General features: G+C 36.9%; 1 protein-coding gene across 2 annotated transcripts; it reads right to left on the bottom strand.

Annotated features, from left to right (window-relative positions):
• Positions 1 to 380: 380 nt before the first annotated feature.
• LOC103957424 (mediator of RNA polymerase II transcription subunit 12) lies at positions 381 to 13,728 on the bottom strand. Of its 2 annotated transcripts, none has more exons than XM_009369579.3 (14): positions 13,404 to 13,728; positions 12,326 to 12,432; positions 12,009 to 12,194; positions 11,556 to 11,615; positions 11,212 to 11,317; positions 10,777 to 10,845; positions 10,587 to 10,640; positions 10,318 to 10,425; positions 9,699 to 9,848; positions 9,234 to 9,581; positions 6,730 to 9,137; positions 2,972 to 5,572; positions 1,438 to 1,762; positions 381 to 838 (listed from the first exon to the last, which is right to left on the bottom strand). In XM_009369579.3, the coding sequence occupies exons 3-14, from the start codon at positions 12,131 to 12,133 to the stop codon at positions 386 to 388; spliced, it is 6,807 nt and encodes a 2,268-aa protein (XP_009367854.1). In that variant the 5' UTR covers positions 12,134 to 12,194; positions 12,326 to 12,432; positions 13,404 to 13,728; the 3' UTR covers positions 381 to 385. The 2 variants fall into 2 exon arrangements, with proteins under 2 accessions (XP_009367854.1, XP_009367855.1); XM_009369580.3 differs by having other exon boundaries at positions 12,009 to 12,186.
• Between the last annotated feature and the right edge of the window lie 5,413 nt (positions 13,729 to 19,141).

Below are 19,141 nucleotides of genomic sequence, written 5' to 3'. Positions count from 1 at the left end.
ATTGGTAAAGTGAACAAATCATCTCTATATATACAACTGCCCTCCGAACAGCATGCGAAGGTGCACATTTGGATGTGTTGGGGGGGGTGGTGGGGTGGGGTGTGATCGAAGGGTTGGTAGTCAAGCAACACAAGACCCGATACTATGGGCTCCATAACATCTTCAAATTTCTTCCAAAAGGACCCGTGTGTAAATTTTTTCCAAAAGGAACTTGTGCGTCCCCCCAAAAAAATTTCCCTCTCAACAGCTTCTCGATCATCAAAGAAAAGGACCCGCACAACACGTTGATCCTTATACCAATTATGCACAATGAATGTAAACATTAAGTTACCTGCTGAGGGGGTTCTCACTCCAGAAAAATCAACAGCAAAGTTTCCTTCTGAACTCAGCTGTCATCATCCACAGCACCAATGTATGTGAGATCCTTTCGTCTCACCCTCACAGCCCCCTTGAGCCAGCTAGATGCTCGAAGATTGCCATGGTCCGCACTGCCTATCAAAGCACTGCTACTTGAAGATGGGCCTGATCCTGCACCATCTTCCAGCAGCGTCCATGGGTCAATATCCATATCATAATCTTGTGATGGCAATGGTTTAAATTTCCCTGGTATGTTAGTTACTGTTCGCGCAAGAGGAGCCTGATTTCTCTGAGGTGGGTTTGAGTTTCCAGCATGCAACCCAGAAACCGATATGCTGGGTTGAAGAACAGCCAAACCAGTATCTGGAACAGGTGGTGGTTGGCAAGAGAAAAGGCACCGAACAGAAGGGACAACCACTGGCATTGCAGTTTGGATACGCCAGCGAATCATTTCAGGAAGCTGCATTCGATCTAAGTCTTTCTGCATTCACAAGTACACATATAAGACAGGTAGAAAACCATTTACCTAAACTGAAATTCATAATCAATATTAACAAATGAACAGATTGAATGGGAAAAGTGTACTAACACTCAACAAGACAGGATACGTAAACATATTTTTTTAGCTTAATTAATTTTGTCGAAAATCCCGACACGGGTATATTCATCCAGCAAACGGATGGGGTTCATGGAATGCAAACTTATAATGTCATATACATCACTTGACATAACTTCAAAAGAAGGGAGGGGGGGAGACATAACTTCAAAAGAAGGGAGTGGGGGAGGACTTTGAAACAATGAAGTTATTTTGTTCATTGTTAAATAAAATTGAAACTGACGGTGCCTACTCTATATAGTGGTCGAAATTTGGCATTTTTTTTTTTTTACTTTCTTGGAGTGCAGGGTATGTTCTAGAAAGCTTACAAGAAGTTTGTAATGTAACTTATAACGTAGCAGTACTGCTTCCAAAAGAGAAGCACCTTAAAACTTTGCCTTCCCTCCTTACTTTTCTTTCCTATTTTTGTTGTTTGTACGACACAAAAGGAATGGAGGATATGAAGAAGTTACAGAAGACCAAACCTGCATAATATCGGCCAGTTCACAATCAAATGCAGCAAAATCTTTTCCCCCCTCATTTATTGATTTAGTAGACCTCAACCAACTTGGCCGGCAACTGCTTAACAGCCCATGAAGAATGAACAATAACTGATCAAAGAGACTTTCATTTGACAATTCTGCAAAAGCTGCAGAGGCAGCCTCTCTTGAAGACTCTGCATCCCTCTTAGAGAAAGTACTCTGCATGATATTGAAGCATAGGTCTGCCCCCTCATGCACAACTCGGTTTCCTAGAAGACGTAGTACTACAGAGGCAAATACGTGCCTCATGTTCCGTGCAGATGGCTCCCTGACAGACCCAACATGTTCAAATTAGTCTATCTGGTGAACAATATTCAGCATTTATCAAATCACGTACAAACCATCACGACATATACAGCATATGGATGTTGGAAAAGTAACACTAAACCAAGCAAGAAGAACATCGTACAAAAGGCATCTACTATATATCTACGCTAAACAACAACAAAGCCTTTTTCCCACTAAGTGGCATCTACTATATATCTACGCTAAAATAAACAAAAATTACAAAAGTGAGGGCAACAGAAGAGCCTGAGAATAGTGTTTTAAAAAACTAGTTTTGAGACTAGCCTAAGCGGTTCTTTGGGCGGGAATATTATTAAAAAAAAAAGCCTCTGCCCAGCCAGAGTAGGCTATTTTTCCGATGAGGTGCAGTGGAGAGGGGCGACGGAGGCACGCCTGAGGTGTTTCCTGGACGATCTGGGCACGTGGGTTTTTCTTTCTAAAAAAAAAAAAAAAAAAGCCCATACCCAAACCAACGTCATTTTGGGTAGGGTTTTTAATACAGCAAAAAAATTACAGTGATATAAAACTATAAATGCCATAAGAAATGAAATTTTATGCTCATGTTTTAACTATATAGAACAACACGTTTATATTCATTTCAGATCTTTCTTAATTTGCTATGGTTGGATTCTCGAAGGATAAAGTACTAACTGAAATCATTAATGAAAGTTGAGAGGATGCATCACAAGTGGACTCTTAGTTAACTTGGTAACATTTGTTATGGGGTTTAAGTGTCTTTTTTTCTACACGTTGAGAACATTAAGATAATAGCTCTCAAATTATCATTCTGATAATCATCCTTAACAGAAATGACAGTTTACCACCTGATGCACCCTATATATGATGCATCAATATATTCATAATTCGCACCTGTTTACATCCTTACGCAACAACAAAAAACAAAATGTATCAGAAAAGGTTATTAAATACGCAGTTCAACTAGATTGTTTAAAAACTGCATAAGCAAGAAAAAGGAATCACACAGATATTCAAGAAGCAAGTCTTTGAAACACATAGCTGCCCCACAAATCACAATTAGATGAACAACATAACCAAATAATCACACTTCAGCGACACAAATATAGAAACAATCAGCAGCGAGGGAGATACAGGCAACTGCTAACCAGACAAACAGGCACATGCTCATGCAAATAAAATTAGTACAATACCTCACCATAAATTGTACAATTACCTGTCTGCCCATATGATAGGAAGCAATCTTAAGAGCAAATGCAACCGCAGCGATATAGAAGCTCGCAAAGCTGCAGGGGACAGTGGAGCATAATCAGCTGCTCCTGCTGCACGCCTAGCTAATCCAGGACTGCCACCCCTTATACCTTTGCGGCTATTTCCTTTGCCAGTGGGACCTTCAACTCCAGAAGGAGTTGGTCCTGCTTGCTTATGTGTCCCACGAGTACCTGCACTAATTTGTTGCTCAATACTAATCAACTGCTTGATCAAATCGTTTGCAAAGGTATTGCGCGACTCATCAGAACTTTGATCTATACATGGAAGAAGTAATTCAATGAGAGCCCTCTCTGTCACATGCTGCTGAGTGACATTGTAGCTTTCAATGTCCAACGTTTGACTGGCCCCTTTCCCATACTTTTTTGAGTCTGTTCCCTCTTCAACCATCTCACCCTCTTCAAGGGAAGTGACTTCAAACTTTCTCTTATCTCCCCTGTTTGTTACAGGATCAACATCATAAATACACCATCCCCATGGCTTCCAAAATTGGGTCTTAGTTGAGAGACGTTTACTCTCAGCAATATTAAGAAGTCGTTGTCTAATTGTTTTTCGTCCATAAAGAACATCTGTGCCACCCAGGAACCATTTGACCTGCAACAACATAGAATCTGCTAGTGACCTCCCAAAAAGATGAACCACATCCGAGAAAAGGGGTGCCGCATCAGGTCTAACTAATAACCTTGTAAGGATGATCTCGATGAAATATTTCTCATTCTCGGAGGCAGCAGCCCTTTCAGGACTAGGCGAGGACAACCGAATGGCATCCACTAAAGATGCATCTTGAGTCCCAAGTTTTTCATTAAGGGCCTGTTCATTCAAAAGGAGCCTAAGCTCTACCCACTGCCAATGAAATTTTGCAGGTTGCAGGGTATCTAGAATATGTACAAGCTTATCTACAAGCTTTGTTTCATGTTCTGCAAATTGAACTTTAGACTCACCATGTCCAGAGACCTGATTTGCTTCACCCTGTGTAAATGAAAAGTGTGGCATCTTACAATCCATTATGGCATTTAGGAAAAGCCTTGCACGTAATGGAACAAAAGCCCTGGATTTTTTATGCATGTCTGAACCATTTAACTCTAGCATGGCTGCAAATTCAGCATCACTGCCATCTGCAGCTACAATATCATAGAAACCCTGACTATCTCTCAAACACACATCACGAAAAGGAGAGTGCTTTATAGCATCACCTATAGCTGTTGTTAAAGATTGATATGATTGGTTAAAATCATCACGCGCTGCAAAGCTAGTGCTAAGAAGGAATGGCCGCCACATAACAAAAGCAAATATAGAATAGGCAGGTGGAAAAACCAAACCAAGAGGGAGCATACGCTGCATCCTTGAAAGAGCTACTACAGAGGGTTCACCCAACAGTTCCACGACCAATCCATCAGAGACTGTTCTGCAGTTTCCAACGAGAAGTCTAAACCAATGCACATAAGCTTCAAGCGAGTTATCACCCTTAAATGCCCCAGCAGAACGAGCATTGCCATTAGAGTTGGATCTACTACTCCTTACAAATTGAATTACATCCAACCTTTCCTTTAACCTGAATACAGTCACCAATCTCTCCAAGCTAGTAACCCCTTGAACAACCGCCCCGATGATTAGTGCAGAAACAGCAGCTGCAACTTTTGTTGTCCTCCCAAGAACTACTTTACTGTTCAAAATGTCATTAGACATGTTAGTGTTGGAATCATGGGATTCAGGAGAGGATTGATATTGATTTCGAGAGGCCTTTCCAGGAGCAAGAGCAGAACAAGCTTCTGTCGCAAGAGCTACCTCAAATACACGGGTTTGGCGCTCTCCAAGAGCTTCCTTAAGGAGGCATAGGCAACTTATATGGATACGCAAAATACGCCTAGCGAAGTTCAAGGAATCGGTGGCAGATGGAAAGGTTGAATAGCTACCCCCCGCTCTAAAATCTGGAATCTTTGCTATAATTAGCCCTACATTACCCACAATAGCAGAAACGGCAGAAGACACCAAAGATGGATCCCCTTCTTGAGCAGCACCACCAGTCTGCCTAATGCAGTCCATCAGTTCTGTAATTACTTTTTGAGATATCTGACATCCGTCATCCCATTTATCAACAGGAGAGCCTTTAGGAGCACCAGCAGCAAAGAGCTTTCTCTCTTTCCCAAAAAAATACTGAAAGGCATCGTCAACATTCACATTTCGTTGCACTATTTCTTTCATGTTCATTCCCACCCTGGATAACCGAACACCACTAATCTTTTGGCGGAAAAAATCATCAAGATCTTCAACTCCTGCTGGAACACCAAGCGGAAACCCCAACTCTCCATCCACTGACTGTCCAGACTCAAGTTCAGAAAGAAGTCTCTTATCACATGTTGGCTTGAAATTCTTTTCCCATTCAATGACACTAGCTACATTGCTGTATCGCTTCAATAAATAACGACTGTATGCTAAGGCAGCTGAACCTGAAACTCTTCCATTAGGTGCCACTATGGCTGAAGCACGGTGCATTGTAACTGACAAGACTTCTGGAATAAGATCTGTAGCAACAAGTATGTTCTCATACCTGAACCAAATCCACTGTTAGGCGACTCAACGGAATCCAAAGTAGAATGCTCAAGTGTTTATGTCAAGAGACAAGCAGAACACACTAGTACTAAGGTACTGGACAAGGACATTGATGATGATTTAAGTGTTGGGTTTTACGGCTCAAAATTAGGATGATGCAAAAAATTATGTTTGTGTTACCTATTTGGGTTTGGATTTTGACTTCTTAGTTGGTTTCCTTGTGAAGAGATTTTGTTAATTACCTATTTGATTAGGATTTGGATTTACTTCCTATTAGGATTTTTATTGTAACCTAAGTCATTTGCACTATAAATAGGACCTTAGGGTTAGTGTATTTCGTGTGGCTCAGTCGTGTGGCAATTTGATGAGAGTCAATTTGTGAGTTTATGAGTTAGAGAGCAATTTGAGAGAATCTTCTCCGTTAGTTTTGGGTTCTCTACTTGTTTGGTTTAGGGTTTGTAATTTGTGGGATTCGGGTTGTGAGATTTTAAACACTCTCTTGTAATCTCTGTTTGTTTAGTGAAATTTCTCGTCGTGCTTCGCTCGTTGACATAGGCTTTACGCCAAACCACATAAATCTCGTGTTAGTTTGAGATTGTTTGTTTTAGTTTTCACCTACGATGTTGAAATTGGAAGCAGAACACACTAGTACTAAAGGTACTGGACAAGGACATTGTTGATGATATAAGTACATGTAATTTTTAAAATCAGGAAACAAATTGCTCCCAAAGATGGGGTATTTGCTGTCATGAAAAACTATTTCATACTGGATTGATAAGTGTACGTTTCTAAAGACACAAGGTTACAAATACTAAGAACAAGTGTTCTAATTTTAGTTGGACAGAATAAAGCAAATTTATTCCGACTGTCTTACACTTGCTAATAAAAAATTTGAAAAAAAAAAAAAAGGAGACTAGACTAATTTGAATGTAGTTTGTACAACGAGCTCTCAGGATTTTAAACTTCATTCACTTATTTTATCTACTTCCAATGAGAATCAAAAAGTGAAACTCATGCATGCATGATAAAAGTTATTTTTTAAAGAGAAAAATGATAAAGAGGGAAGGATAAGCAAATCTGCCAATAAGAGAAGAGAAACAGACTTATCTCAACATTTTGTATAAGTTTTATGGGATATAAAGAAAGAGACTGCACCTTCGGAGTGATGATACCAGAAATGCCTCCCCCACTTCACACACTTGACTTTCAGCATTTCTTGGCAACAGCATAATGTTCCTCCCACTATGGATTGTAGAACTGGGGCCATTAACCTTTGGCAGCAACCAAAGCAGAAACTTGACTGCTGAAACTAATTCATTTGAAACATCCATCAAATACAGTGCAGCAGAAAGTTCATCTTCACCAAGCTTCCACCGTATGGAGCTCCTATCATCAACAGATGTGAAATTCCTACCAAATTGGCCAGCCTTCGCAATGGTCTTTTCAGTCTCTTCAACAAGCTGCCTAATAACAGTCATCAACCAAACCGTAATTGTCCTCTTCTCTACAAATCGCAGCCGCTTTAAAGCTTTTCCAATTGAAACAATATCCCCACCATGGTTCATTTTGGTTGGATCTACAAACTTCGGGATTTCCCCCTCAACTCCACTTTTATGATGAGGACAGCTTACTTTATTATTGCAGACATGACTTGTAGATGCTCCCTGGCTACCTTCAATCCTAGCAGTTGCAAGTTGAGCAAGGCTTTGAGTTTTACGAACTATCTTCTGCCGGTTCCTAGAGACCTGTTTGGTAGATTTAATGGGTGGATCAACCTTCAATGGCTCCAAGGACTTAGGTCTCTTCCGCATCCACCAGGCATCTTCATCATCTGAGAGAATAGGAGAATTTCCTTGGATGCATGAGCTCCTTTCGTTGCTCACTTTTTGCCTCTTTGCTCTTCTGCATTCTTCACACCCAGGGGTGCCTTCTCCTAGATCCATCTTGTTAAAGGTTGACCCAAATGGCCTCTTAACACTTCCTTGGGATTCATCAAGCCCTGTTTCTGTCATTGGGGATGAACTACTTGGGAGTTGCAACAGAACTGATATTGCTTCCTTTAGTTCTTCGACATCAACATCAGTCTTGCTACTTTTGCCAGACAATACATTGGGTGATGGCTGAACAGCCTTCCACCGATCCACAGATACTGGCAAACCACCATCTTTTCCAAGAATGGGATAATGCTTTTGCTTCAGAACAGACACATTCATATGCACATTTTTATTTTGATTGGAGAGAAGCCCACGAAGTATTAGGCGGCGCTCAGTTGAGTAGAAGTTCATGGCCTCTGAAAGCTGTGGCCCTTCAGCAGCCCCTGCTTCTTCCAAAGCATCGTGCATAAAGTGCGCAGGCAACAGCTTCAAGATACGAAAATGCCTATTCCAACGGTCGACTTCAAACCCCGTTCCATTCGTATCCATAATTCCACTAACTATCAGTTGCCTAACATAGGCATGAGGATTAAAAATACCAGACCGGATAAGTTCGATTACAAGTAGTTGAAGCCGCTTGAAACCTTCTCCTTTGCCTGCTTCATGTTGATCAATCCAACACACTATGATATCGTGTAAAGGACCAGGGCTCTCAAATATATTTGATGATTTCATACTTCTTTGATCAACATTTTTTGGTTTAACTTCACAGGAATTTCCCATGGAAACTCTGACAGGAAAATTGTTCTGCTGGGTAGAACCTTTTGCAAGACTACTGACTCCAGGGATGCTATCATTCTTTCGTTGAGGTGAAAGTTGCAAATCTCTCATCTTTAGCTTCAAAAGCCGAGTAACAACAAATACCTGAGAGAAATCCTTTCTGCCGGTAAATTTCAGCTCACAAGGTGGGGCAGTCGTAAAATCCCTGAAATCACATGTTGCCCACTCACAGAGGAAAAATACAGCGCAAACAAATGACAAGTTTGCAGTCCCAATCCACTTCAATGAAGTTTGCAAACATGGACTAACTCCTGCAATCCAACTTTCATTTGCAACTCCATCACAAGGATCTTCAAACAGAAATCTAAAAGCCACTCGAACATCTCCCTGCACAAGAGATCTATCTAGGGCCTGTACAGCTTTAGCTATACTATGGCCTGGATAGCTAGGTCTTGCAGCCTTAGCAAGATTTTCAGCATGTTTCTGAATGGATGAAACAATATGATCAAAAGCCAGAGACTGATATTGAGTATCAAAAACTTTACTTCTGAATGCAGAAGCAACTTCTGCTGAAACTTTTTGAATCTTTCTCGCATCCTCAGACATCTTTGGTAATCCATCATTTGCAACATAGGAGACTATAGAGGATGGTAGAGGAAAGCAATCAAAGGCTACAAAGGTATCAGGCACAGCAAGTATTAAATAGCGAAGCATCTCAACCAAAGAAGACACTGTATACCCCCTACGGGAGTTATCTACATGATCTGATCCACCTTGAGAAGGTTCGCCAATGAAACGTACAGCTACTCTCACAAGATTGCGCACATATGTTTGAGATAAAACAATAGTTTCCAGAACACCATATATAATAGGCAAAAGCAACTGCATAATCTCAAGCAATTCCTTCTCCTGTGATAGAATAAATATGATTATAAGAGGCAGATTAAGACAATTTAAACCTCAGTAAATAGTGTTTAGAAAAAATTAACACATAAAAAGTAATACCTGTAGTTGACTTAGAACCCACTCAATGATGAGTGTAGGAAGAAGAAGCCCCTCAGCATGATGCCATTGCAGAAGCCGCACCACATACCACCATTTGAAATGTATGGAAGGCCCCTCACCATCAAGGACTGCTGATGCTGGATCACCCCTTTGTGGCAGTGACCCAGCGTAGAGAATTTGTGGCGATCTATCTCTGTTGTGTGAAGTGGAATGAGAATTATTTCTCGAGAATAACTCATCGAGAAGGTACTGCAGGTAATCAATAATATCTTTTGTCCACAGCTCTGTGCGGGACAACTGAGCTTTATCAGATGTCCCAGAAGATATATTGGTAGAACCTGGCCTGAACTGCAGAAAATACATCAATAATATGGTGGAGTGTCAGCTATATTCCAAAATGAGAAGTATTGGCAAACACGTTAAGATCAAAACCTAGCTCTCTTACAATTGTACGGAAATATATACCTGATTAAGATAATTTACTTTAATAAACCAAGTTGCTCTCAGCAATGGAACATTATTCCTAGTAAGAACTTCAAATAAAGATCTTTTCCTATATCCATGAGGGACATGATCAGCCAATGAACGCAAGCGCTTGTGTTGTTGTGATAGACCCTGGATGCAAATGGGACATATATTATAATCTGCTTATAAACAAGAATAAATAGAATGACTTATCGAGTCATGGAATTCAACAACAGAAGCTCTGATCAGTTATTTCAAAACACTCAGGTTGTTCAAATTTTCACCACCCATACTAGGTTGTCACCATTTTGATTAACCCTTTTGTTAAAAAAAAACATTTGATAAGTTGATTGGGTATCTGTGGCCCTCATTTTTCTGCCCTCGGCAAGACATTAAGATGTTTGGGATGACCCAAGTCACCATATCACAATGCTTCTTATTTACTTGACAGTGCAACCAAAGGGGTAATAGCTACTAGCTATTCCTATGTTTCAGAGTTTCTCAAGCAGAAGTGCGCAATTAGAGTGGATTGTACGGTCTATGCCTTTTAATCTTTCTATACAAAAATAAGGTTAACATTTATTAGAAGCAACTGTGTGTTAGAAAAGAAAAGGCATACCTCAATCCATTTTTTTCGCAACTCTTCACCACAGGGCTTTTGTTCAGGAAAAACACCTGGCTTTGACAACAGTGAATCAACAAGAGGAACACCGTACACTTGACCAGCCTGCCATGGGAAAAAAAATTAAACATACAGCAGTCCATGATGTGACATCAATCATATAGTACCCTCCAAAGCACTTTAATACAAGAGCATATGGCAATATGCATTTTTGCTGCAAAAGAAATTTCCTAAACATAAAAAATTGTTGAGCAAGGATAAACTACCTTTCTCTTTTGAGCACGAGATTCATTAATTGCCCTAAAACGTATTTTGATAGCCTGGAAATTAAGAGAATCCAAAATATCATATAAACTACTAGTATTGAAAAATACATGAAGCCAAAGAAAATGATGGAACTACATCAATATTTAAAATAGATATACCCCTCATAACTTTCCAGACTAAGTGATGTACCTCTTTGCACCTGAAGACAAGGGGCTTGCCAAAAGTTTGAGCCTGACTTAGAGAAACCTCTCTTGATTCCTGGAATTTTTGGCACATGAAGTCATTATAAACACCCATGTGTTTGGACCCACAAAAATTTGAATCTCAAAATACGCTAACAAGACATATAGTAATAATAATTACTGTTATCCAATAAGAGCGGACCATATAAAAATGGCCTTCAGCATCAAAATACGCAGTATAAATGATTTGGTATTAAAAAAAAAGGACAAAAAATGACTCTTCGAAGAAGTGCAAAAGGATCCACACAAATGGTTATAAGGAGTAAATTTCAGTGGGTTTTTGTGAAGAAACAACTGCAGTGGATTTTCAGATGGGTAATCTTTCTTGAGAATTAAGAACATCTTGAATATTTCTACCAATTACTAGATTATAAAATTGTACCTCAATTCCTTCAACAGTCTCTCTGTATCCAGCTTGCAAATATTCTCTGGTAAGAGTCTCCTCTGGGCAATTTGGTTTTTGGGGGTGAAAGTCAGGTGGCCCAAGTCTGGGGTTAAATAAAATGGAAATGACTTATACTGAGAACCATAATCAGCAGATATAAATTTAACGGAAGAAAAAATATAAAAATATAATAAACATAACAATTTGAAAATAATATATGGGTTAGTATATCCAGTGGTAAAAAATTCCTACAAATAAAGGAACTCAAGACTGTAACAGCACATAAATTCTCCTATTTACAGATATTTCAAGAAAAGGGCACTAATCTGTGTGAGCATTACCGGGAATTCAAATCGTCTTTATCACACTTCAATTTGTAAGGGTTTAATTGTGATGCACGCCTGCATAGTTAAAAACAGCGCACCAAATTTTATAACAGGGGAAGCAGTCAACTTATCAATAATTAAGAAATTGAGTAACTCAGTAAGATGGGGAAAAAAACTAAGTTATAAAACCATTATAGAGACAATATAATATTGGAAATGTCAGAAGTCGGCAAAATTTCCAGACAAACCAGCCTACAAATGATGACCTAATAAATATCATTTAAATTTTTATGGGAAACACTGTTTATTATACCATAGTGCAAAATTGGCAAACAAGAAGTCCACTAATGTGAAAAACTAAACATTAACTACCATTGAAATTAAAATTACAGTATGACCTAAAATAAAAACAGATTTTTTTTTCCATGAAAGAGAATGTAATGCAACATATTTGTGAAGCACAGTTACCTAGAAGCTAGAGGCAAGTTCGGCGATGCAGCCGATTCAGCTCGGGTAGAATCCCTCCCCGATGTCCCACCTATGGCTGTGTTGTTAACTGCACTAGTGCAGCCAGTGGAAGGATGCCTTTGCATTTCTCCCAACTATCATCGGCATACTGCCCCCAGCATCGAACTTGTACAAGAAGCTGTCACGCTAAACCATCAAGTTAAATCACAGTTCCTCGTTATTATGATGAAAGCCATCACCATAAGAAACTACAGTAACATTAGTTTCATGCAGAAATACAAATTTGAGAAGATAATGGATGGAACGCAAGGATTCACCTCATGAATAATGTGTGCAAATATCTTCAGTCATAAGCTACATAACGCAGGTTGGCATTCCTTCAAGGCAAAACTCTTTGCTAGTAAACATGACAGTCTTTCAAAACCTACAATGAATTGCACACTTCCAAAATTACATATGCATACATAGACAGGATGGGTGGAGTATGGAGCAAAAGAATTTTTAGTTCTCAGAAACAATTTAAGATGGATGATTTGAAAAGTGTGATTCAAGTACAGAATCTATTTGTTGCTTATCAGTTATATAGTATTTTGTAAACCTAATCCTACAAATAATGTTGAACATTTGACTTCTAAAGTTTCTAGCACTAAAATTTACAACTACCAGGTATTTACAGTTAAGTGAAACTTCACTCCCTCCAATATGAAGAAACAGTTTGGAGTTCCAATATGAAGAAAAAAGCAAGACCTCTACTGAAGCAACTAACATGTAAAATTTTAGACAGGCCTGTTCAGGCAACATATATCTAAGAAATGCCTACAGTTTTGATTTTCTCTCGGCAAGTGCTGTATTTACTAGGGGAAACGTTCAAACCTAAAATGAAACGTGCGAATTTGCTTAAAGTTACCAAACTTGATATCATGAACGAAATGCTAAACTCCTAGAGCAGCTAAAATCTTTGGCCTCGTAATTCGCAACCCAATTTCGTAAAGTTCATATCTTTCAAATTACACATCTACGTAAATAATAAGTCCCAATTTTCAACAAATATAGAAAAAAACTAAAATGCAACACAACCTACCCCAAACAATTTGATCTGCAATTCTTTATCTGAGACACATTAGAAATCCCCAATAGTTAAACCGCAAGCTCAACCAATAAGTGCCCAGAGAATAAGCACACCAATTTTCAAACCAAGTAAAATTAACAATACCAAACCTGAGCACTAATACAAACCTAAATCTGCTATTAAGCCTAAGAATTTCAAAGAGCCCTAAAATCCGAGCTAAATTCCCAATGGTACTGCAACCAATTCGCATTCCAAATCATCGATTCTAACACCAAAATCAGCATAAATTGCAACAGAAAACAAAGCTAGGGTTTTGAACAAAATACCAATTTCCAGACGGGAGAGAAGATTCGCGAATTGGGGTTTCGAGCAGCAAGTGAGGCTAGGGTTTTTAATGGCAATGGGTATAAAAAAAAAAAAAGGCGAAGACTTGGGGACAAAACTGTAATAAATTAATGAAAAAGATTTGGGATTGCAGAGGCGTGGCTCTGAAAGTTTGCGATTCCAAGAGGAAAGAGATGAGTTTTAGAGAGAGAAAGTTGTAGAGAGAGAAAATAGGGAAGGAACTGAACAAGGGTTGAGGAGTTTGACTCTTTAATCTCTTCTTGCTGATGATGACGATGATGCCTCTGTTGCTTCCTCTGTTAGAATAAAAAGGAAAGGGTGGGCGATCTCGAGCTAGTAAATTATTATACTGTATTTTTCCACTTTTTCTTCCAAATTTACCCTCGTCTTAATTTTTTTTTTAATAAACAATAACGTCAGTAAGTGAAATAGGTGAAATTAAGTTGTTAGAGGGGAGAGAGGTAGAGATTTTTGTAGCATATAAACATATGATGATTTTCTACCACTACTTCAATAGCGTCTACCTGTCTTTCTTGTTTGATTTTGCTAGATTGCTTGTCTTTCTTGTTTGATTTTGCTAGATTGCTGTAGAATGGCAACTTTTGTGGGGGGTAGAATGGGGACTAAATAATTAAGTTGGATCAGATTTCAAATATGTTTTACATAAAGTACGTGTTTTTCTATGCCTTTAATAGAAAATTGATGATTTGCATTCCTCATGGTAAAAGTTGGTAAGAAAATATTACAAATTTAAATGCATTTAGGGTTAAGTATTTGATCCACATCCACGTCAAGATTAACATTACGCTTATAATTAATTTGAAGGATTAGTCGACAGATGGTCAAAAAATGAGTTAATTGATTCGGTAATTAAGTTAGTTGATTTGACAAATGAATTGTTGCAGACTTATAAACCAATTTATTTAGAACATTGTAGAAATTTGCATGACAATTAATTGAACGGTTAGCATTATGCATCTGCAACTTGCTACTAATGTGGTTCCACCAACAACTTTGGTTACTTTTCAAGGGCAAAGTATGGAAAGTACATACTATTTTGGATTTAGTTATCCTCCCGAGTCCCTAGGGCAATGTTAGGACACCATCCTAAATGGAGGGCAGTGATACATGTCCCGTTCTTGGATGTGTATGCATTTGGTTAAAGGCATGCCATTTTCTCTAACGTACTTCCACTAGTAGTACTAAACTTTTAGGCTTCCTTTCTCTACTGAGAGAGTTTACTTTCAAAGTGCAAAATGCAAAATTATGCATGCATGCAAATAAAGCTACAACACCCACGTATATATATTGGTTGGAACGTTACTCATTGATTGTCTAATGCACAAGTTGACGTGTTTCTCATAATAATTAATCAGGGTAATCAAGATCAGCATGCATTGATTGTCTAATGCACAAACTGACTTATTTCTCATAATAATTGATCAGGTAATCAAGATCAGCATGTAAGAGTATAAATGTGAATAATAATTGATCAAATTATTAAGACCAGCACGAGATAAGTGAATATAAAATGAACATTGTATATAGAAGATTAATTTAAAACAACGTTTGTACGAAAGAATTTCTCCAACCCCCTAAAACAAAATTAACTGTCCAAAGTGTCATTACAGCCGTAGTCAAAGATTCAAAGTAGTTCCTAACATTGCAATATTTATTGCTGTCGTTTGATGTGTACAATATGGTAATTTCGTACATCATAACCTACCCTTCAAGACAACGGCATTTGATTTTCTGCTTGAATGCATAGGACGGACCTATTAATTGGTGTAAGATGTCCAACGTCGAGTATTTTACTTTGGACCTTGGTAGGTTTAGGGACAGTGGTTCCGTTAAGCAACCAATTAACTTTTTCCTCTAAGGCACTGCTTTTCTTTCCAACGTATCTTATCTAAAAAATATTAAATTTAGATAGCAACTTACGTACAACAAATTCTTCGTTATATGACATCTTATTTTAAAGAGAACTTTAACGAAAAAATATTTTTGTACGGTTCACTTTAACGAAAAATCACATTTTTACATTAAAAAATCAATTTTTTATTTTATCTTTATCGTTAAAACTCAAAAATTTTAAACTTTTTTCGTTAATTTTCCTTATTTTAAAAAAATTACATCAAGATAAAGTTGGCATTGTATTATTGGGTCACGACAGTAGACTTGTTTTATTTTCATTCTTCTCTTAAAAATTACTGAGATTAAAGAGGATGGGGTGAGAAAAACTTTTCTTGCATAAGTTGTGAAGTCCTTGGACCATCATATTGCTGAAGATAAAAGGTGTTGAAATGCAAACTAGACGACAAGTTTGATAATGATGTGATTTCTTGGTGTTCATTTATGAGCTCGATGGCTAAACTTCATCGATAATCATTTGTGCGTAGTCTCAAAGAGTCTCACATATTTAACTAATAGATTAAAACTGTTGTCTATTACTAGAACGTAATTACATGGTATAGTTTTTTTTTTTGTTTTTTTTTAAGGAGGACAACTAATGACAAGTCACGGTTATCAATCTATTTCGGACGTAGAGAGGTTATGAGAAAGTTAGCATGCCTATGGTCACAGTCAAGTAGACTCATCAGCTTGGACATCAAACCCAAAACCTCCCATATTTTTTTGTGTGGAGAGCTGTAGTCACATGGTATAATATGTGTAGATGACGATTTTATGTTTGGAGATCGTATTACTAATATAGAAAACTATATTTTAATCCTTAAATAAGAGGAAGTTTAGAAAAATGTCTTATATAAGATTAAAATTTGATTTTAGTCCCTAGACTCTATTTAATGGCAGCATATTAAATGTCTATTATAATTTTTTGCTGTTCATAAATTAAATTTTATGAAAATATTATAAATTTTAATTCTCATTATGGTAAGTATCTTATATAAAAAATACATATTTTTTCGTAAAGATTCGGTACACATGTTTTTGCATATTTTTTTGTGTGTCACTAATTCATTACAATATATTTAGGTACGAACATTTCGGTACACTAGGCTAGTATAATATATTTATGTACGAATATTTCGGTACATTAGTTTTTATAATATATTTAGGTACCGACATTTTGATATACTAGTTTAGTATTATATATTTAGGTATGGAATTTTTCGGTACACTTATGTTTTTGCATATTTTTCTTATTTGCTACTAATTCACTACAATATATTTGGGTACAGACATTTTGGTACACTAATTTAGTAAAATATATTATGTACAAACGTTTAGGTACACTAATTAGATGAAGTAAAATAAATACAATGAATTAAAATGTGTATAATAATAAATAATTTTAATTTTAATGTAATGACATTAAATAAGATATATATTAAATATTAAAATAAAAATATAATATAAATTTGAATTAAATACACATTAGAGGACAAAAATCAATATCCAATCTAACACCATGTTTTTATTGAATTTTAATCTTCTTCAAGGATTAAAGTTCAAAAACCTTCATCTATGTTATAACGTAGATAAATTAGTTATATTATGCAACATTGTTCTAGTTTCACACAATAATTTCTAAAATAGATCATTTATGATCATTATATAGTAATTCAAACATTGGTTGGTTTTTTTGACTACAAACCTTTTTAAAAAACTCACAACTATGAGGGACTGGTGTACCTTATCCTACTAAAATGTGTCCAATCTACACCAACACTTACAAATTAAGGCGGTCTACGTATAAATTAAAATTGATTGGTAAACCAATTTATATGTAACCCCCCCTCTAATTCGTACTGGTGTTATAGTTTTGACACATCTGAGCAAGATAAGACGCATTGGTCCCTCATAGTAGTAATTAGCAGTAATGTCCGCGCTTTGCTGCAGGCTGTCAGACCATGAATAATATTCATAGAAAATTAACTGAAAATGCTACAACAATACAATTGCATTCATAAATGTAGCAAGTCAGAGAACGCATGTTTTACATGAGTAACGCATTCTTGTTTTTTCTATTTTTAGATGTCTTTACTTATAAATCTATTTTTTTTAGAATGAAGTTAGAAAGTGTTCTAGCACCAGAGACTATTAGAAGTTGGAAAGATATGCTGATGCAACGGTTCGAGAACAATTTGGGAAAATTTAGGTAGGAAATATGCTCGCAAGGAAAACCGACAATGGGTGAGTATCACTCTCAAAGCTGGTTTATGTCTAAATTAGTGAATTACCATAATCTTTGCTCGTTGGTTTTCACTCTTGGCCTAATTTAGCATGTAAATGCTGAATGTATTCCTCTTTTTACTTCATCCTGAGAAACTCTTACACCCTTACTACATCGCCACCTTTATGATCTTTGAAGAACGAAGACTTATCTTTGTCCTAAACTTTTCCTAAATCAACCTATCTGTGTCTAAAAGATTTAGACTCGACAATGTAGTAGAAGAACAGTTGTACTTAAGTGCAGCAAGATCATAACCTCTTACAGATTCTCCTCCATGTCAGAACCACTTGCAGTCCAAATTAAGAAAGACCCAATGCCAGATCAAGAACAAATCAGCAATAATTTAAACTAAAATCCCTAATTATTGTTGCAGAGAGAATTCATATGAAGATTAACTACATTATTTAATTCGAATGGAATCCAAAAGCAGCATAAATATGAAGGGAAAAAAATTTATAGTAAAAGTCACATTTCAGCAGCAATTAATAGTAGAAATCTGAGTTTAGTTGTAGGGACCAAAACAATTTCAGCAAAAAGGACCAGAAACTGCAATGGCTAACATATTTACATACATGTGAAAATCTATTCACAACCACATTTACAATGGCTAACATATTTACAATAACTTACATATATATAGACGTCCAAGTGTCTATCGGTACTATTGTCTCTCAAATGGATCCTCAATTTCTAAAATCACAGAAAAGAACCATCCGAAAAAGTTATGAAAAAAAAAGTTCAACTGTGTACAGGTACCAAAGAAAATGTTTTTTTTTTTTTTTCTTTCTAAGATTTATTGATTTATGCTCAGGAATATGTGAACAATCAGCAAGAGCCACAACTAATTTAGGCATCACCCAAACACTGAAGCAGATAACACATCAATAGAAGATCCAACATCTCACCACTTCCTTAATTAAAGGTGGAAACATAGGGTACGAAAACATGATTTTCAATTAAAAAAAATAAAGAACACGTTAAGGGCTTATTGCAGGTGCACTCTCTCAGTTAGTAGCAAGTAATATAGTTATGCTGCTTATAGTTATACCAAAACAACCATCACCTAAAAGGCCACACCTTTATGCTTCATTCAAAATAGCCACCATAAACAATTTGCAGTCCAAAGGTCCAATAATTCAAAGCTCATAAAAAAACCGAAAGTAACTAATTAACCACCATCACCTAAAAGGCCACACCTTTATGCTTCATTCAAAATAGCTACCATAAACAATTTGCAGTCCAGAGCTCCAATAATACAAAGCTCATAAAAATACTGAAAGTAACTAATTAACCTTAAAATAAAGCAATTTGTTCGAGCAAAAAAAAAAAAGAAAAGAGAACTCTGAGTAAATACAAATACCCCTAAAGAATCTAAAGCAACAAAACCCTAGTTCTCAAATTACAGAACACTAAATTAGATACTAAGTTTTTACTTCTGTTATCTTTTGGAATGCTAGGTTAATTTATTTTTATTAATACTCTATTGTGAGTCTGAATGGTAGCTTCTGATGGACTGGCAACTAA

Source organism: the organism of the source record quoted next, unplaced genomic scaffold (genome assembly GCF_019419815.1).
Source record: "Pyrus x bretschneideri cultivar Hongxiangsu unplaced genomic scaffold, Pyrus_bretschneideri_v1 Contig40, whole genome shotgun sequence".
Lineage (NCBI taxonomy): Eukaryota > Viridiplantae > Streptophyta > Magnoliopsida > Rosales > Rosaceae > Pyrus > Pyrus x bretschneideri.
Note: the sequence above shows the minus strand (reverse complement) of the source record. Positions and strands in the feature narration are given on the sequence as shown.

Coding starts and splice junctions, on each gene's coding strand:
- LOC103957424 (XM_009369579.3), bottom strand. CDS start 12,133: ATGCAAAGGCATCCTTCCACTGGCTGCACTAGTGCAGTTAACAACACA. Junction 10,846..11,211: donor AGACTGTTGAAGGAATTGAG/GTACAATTTTAT, acceptor CAAAAATTCCAG/GAATCAAGAGAGGTTTCTCT. Junction 9,138..9,233: donor GGGTTCTAAGTCAACTACAG/GTATTACTTTTT, acceptor ATTCTATCACAG/GAGAAGGAATTGCTTGAGAT.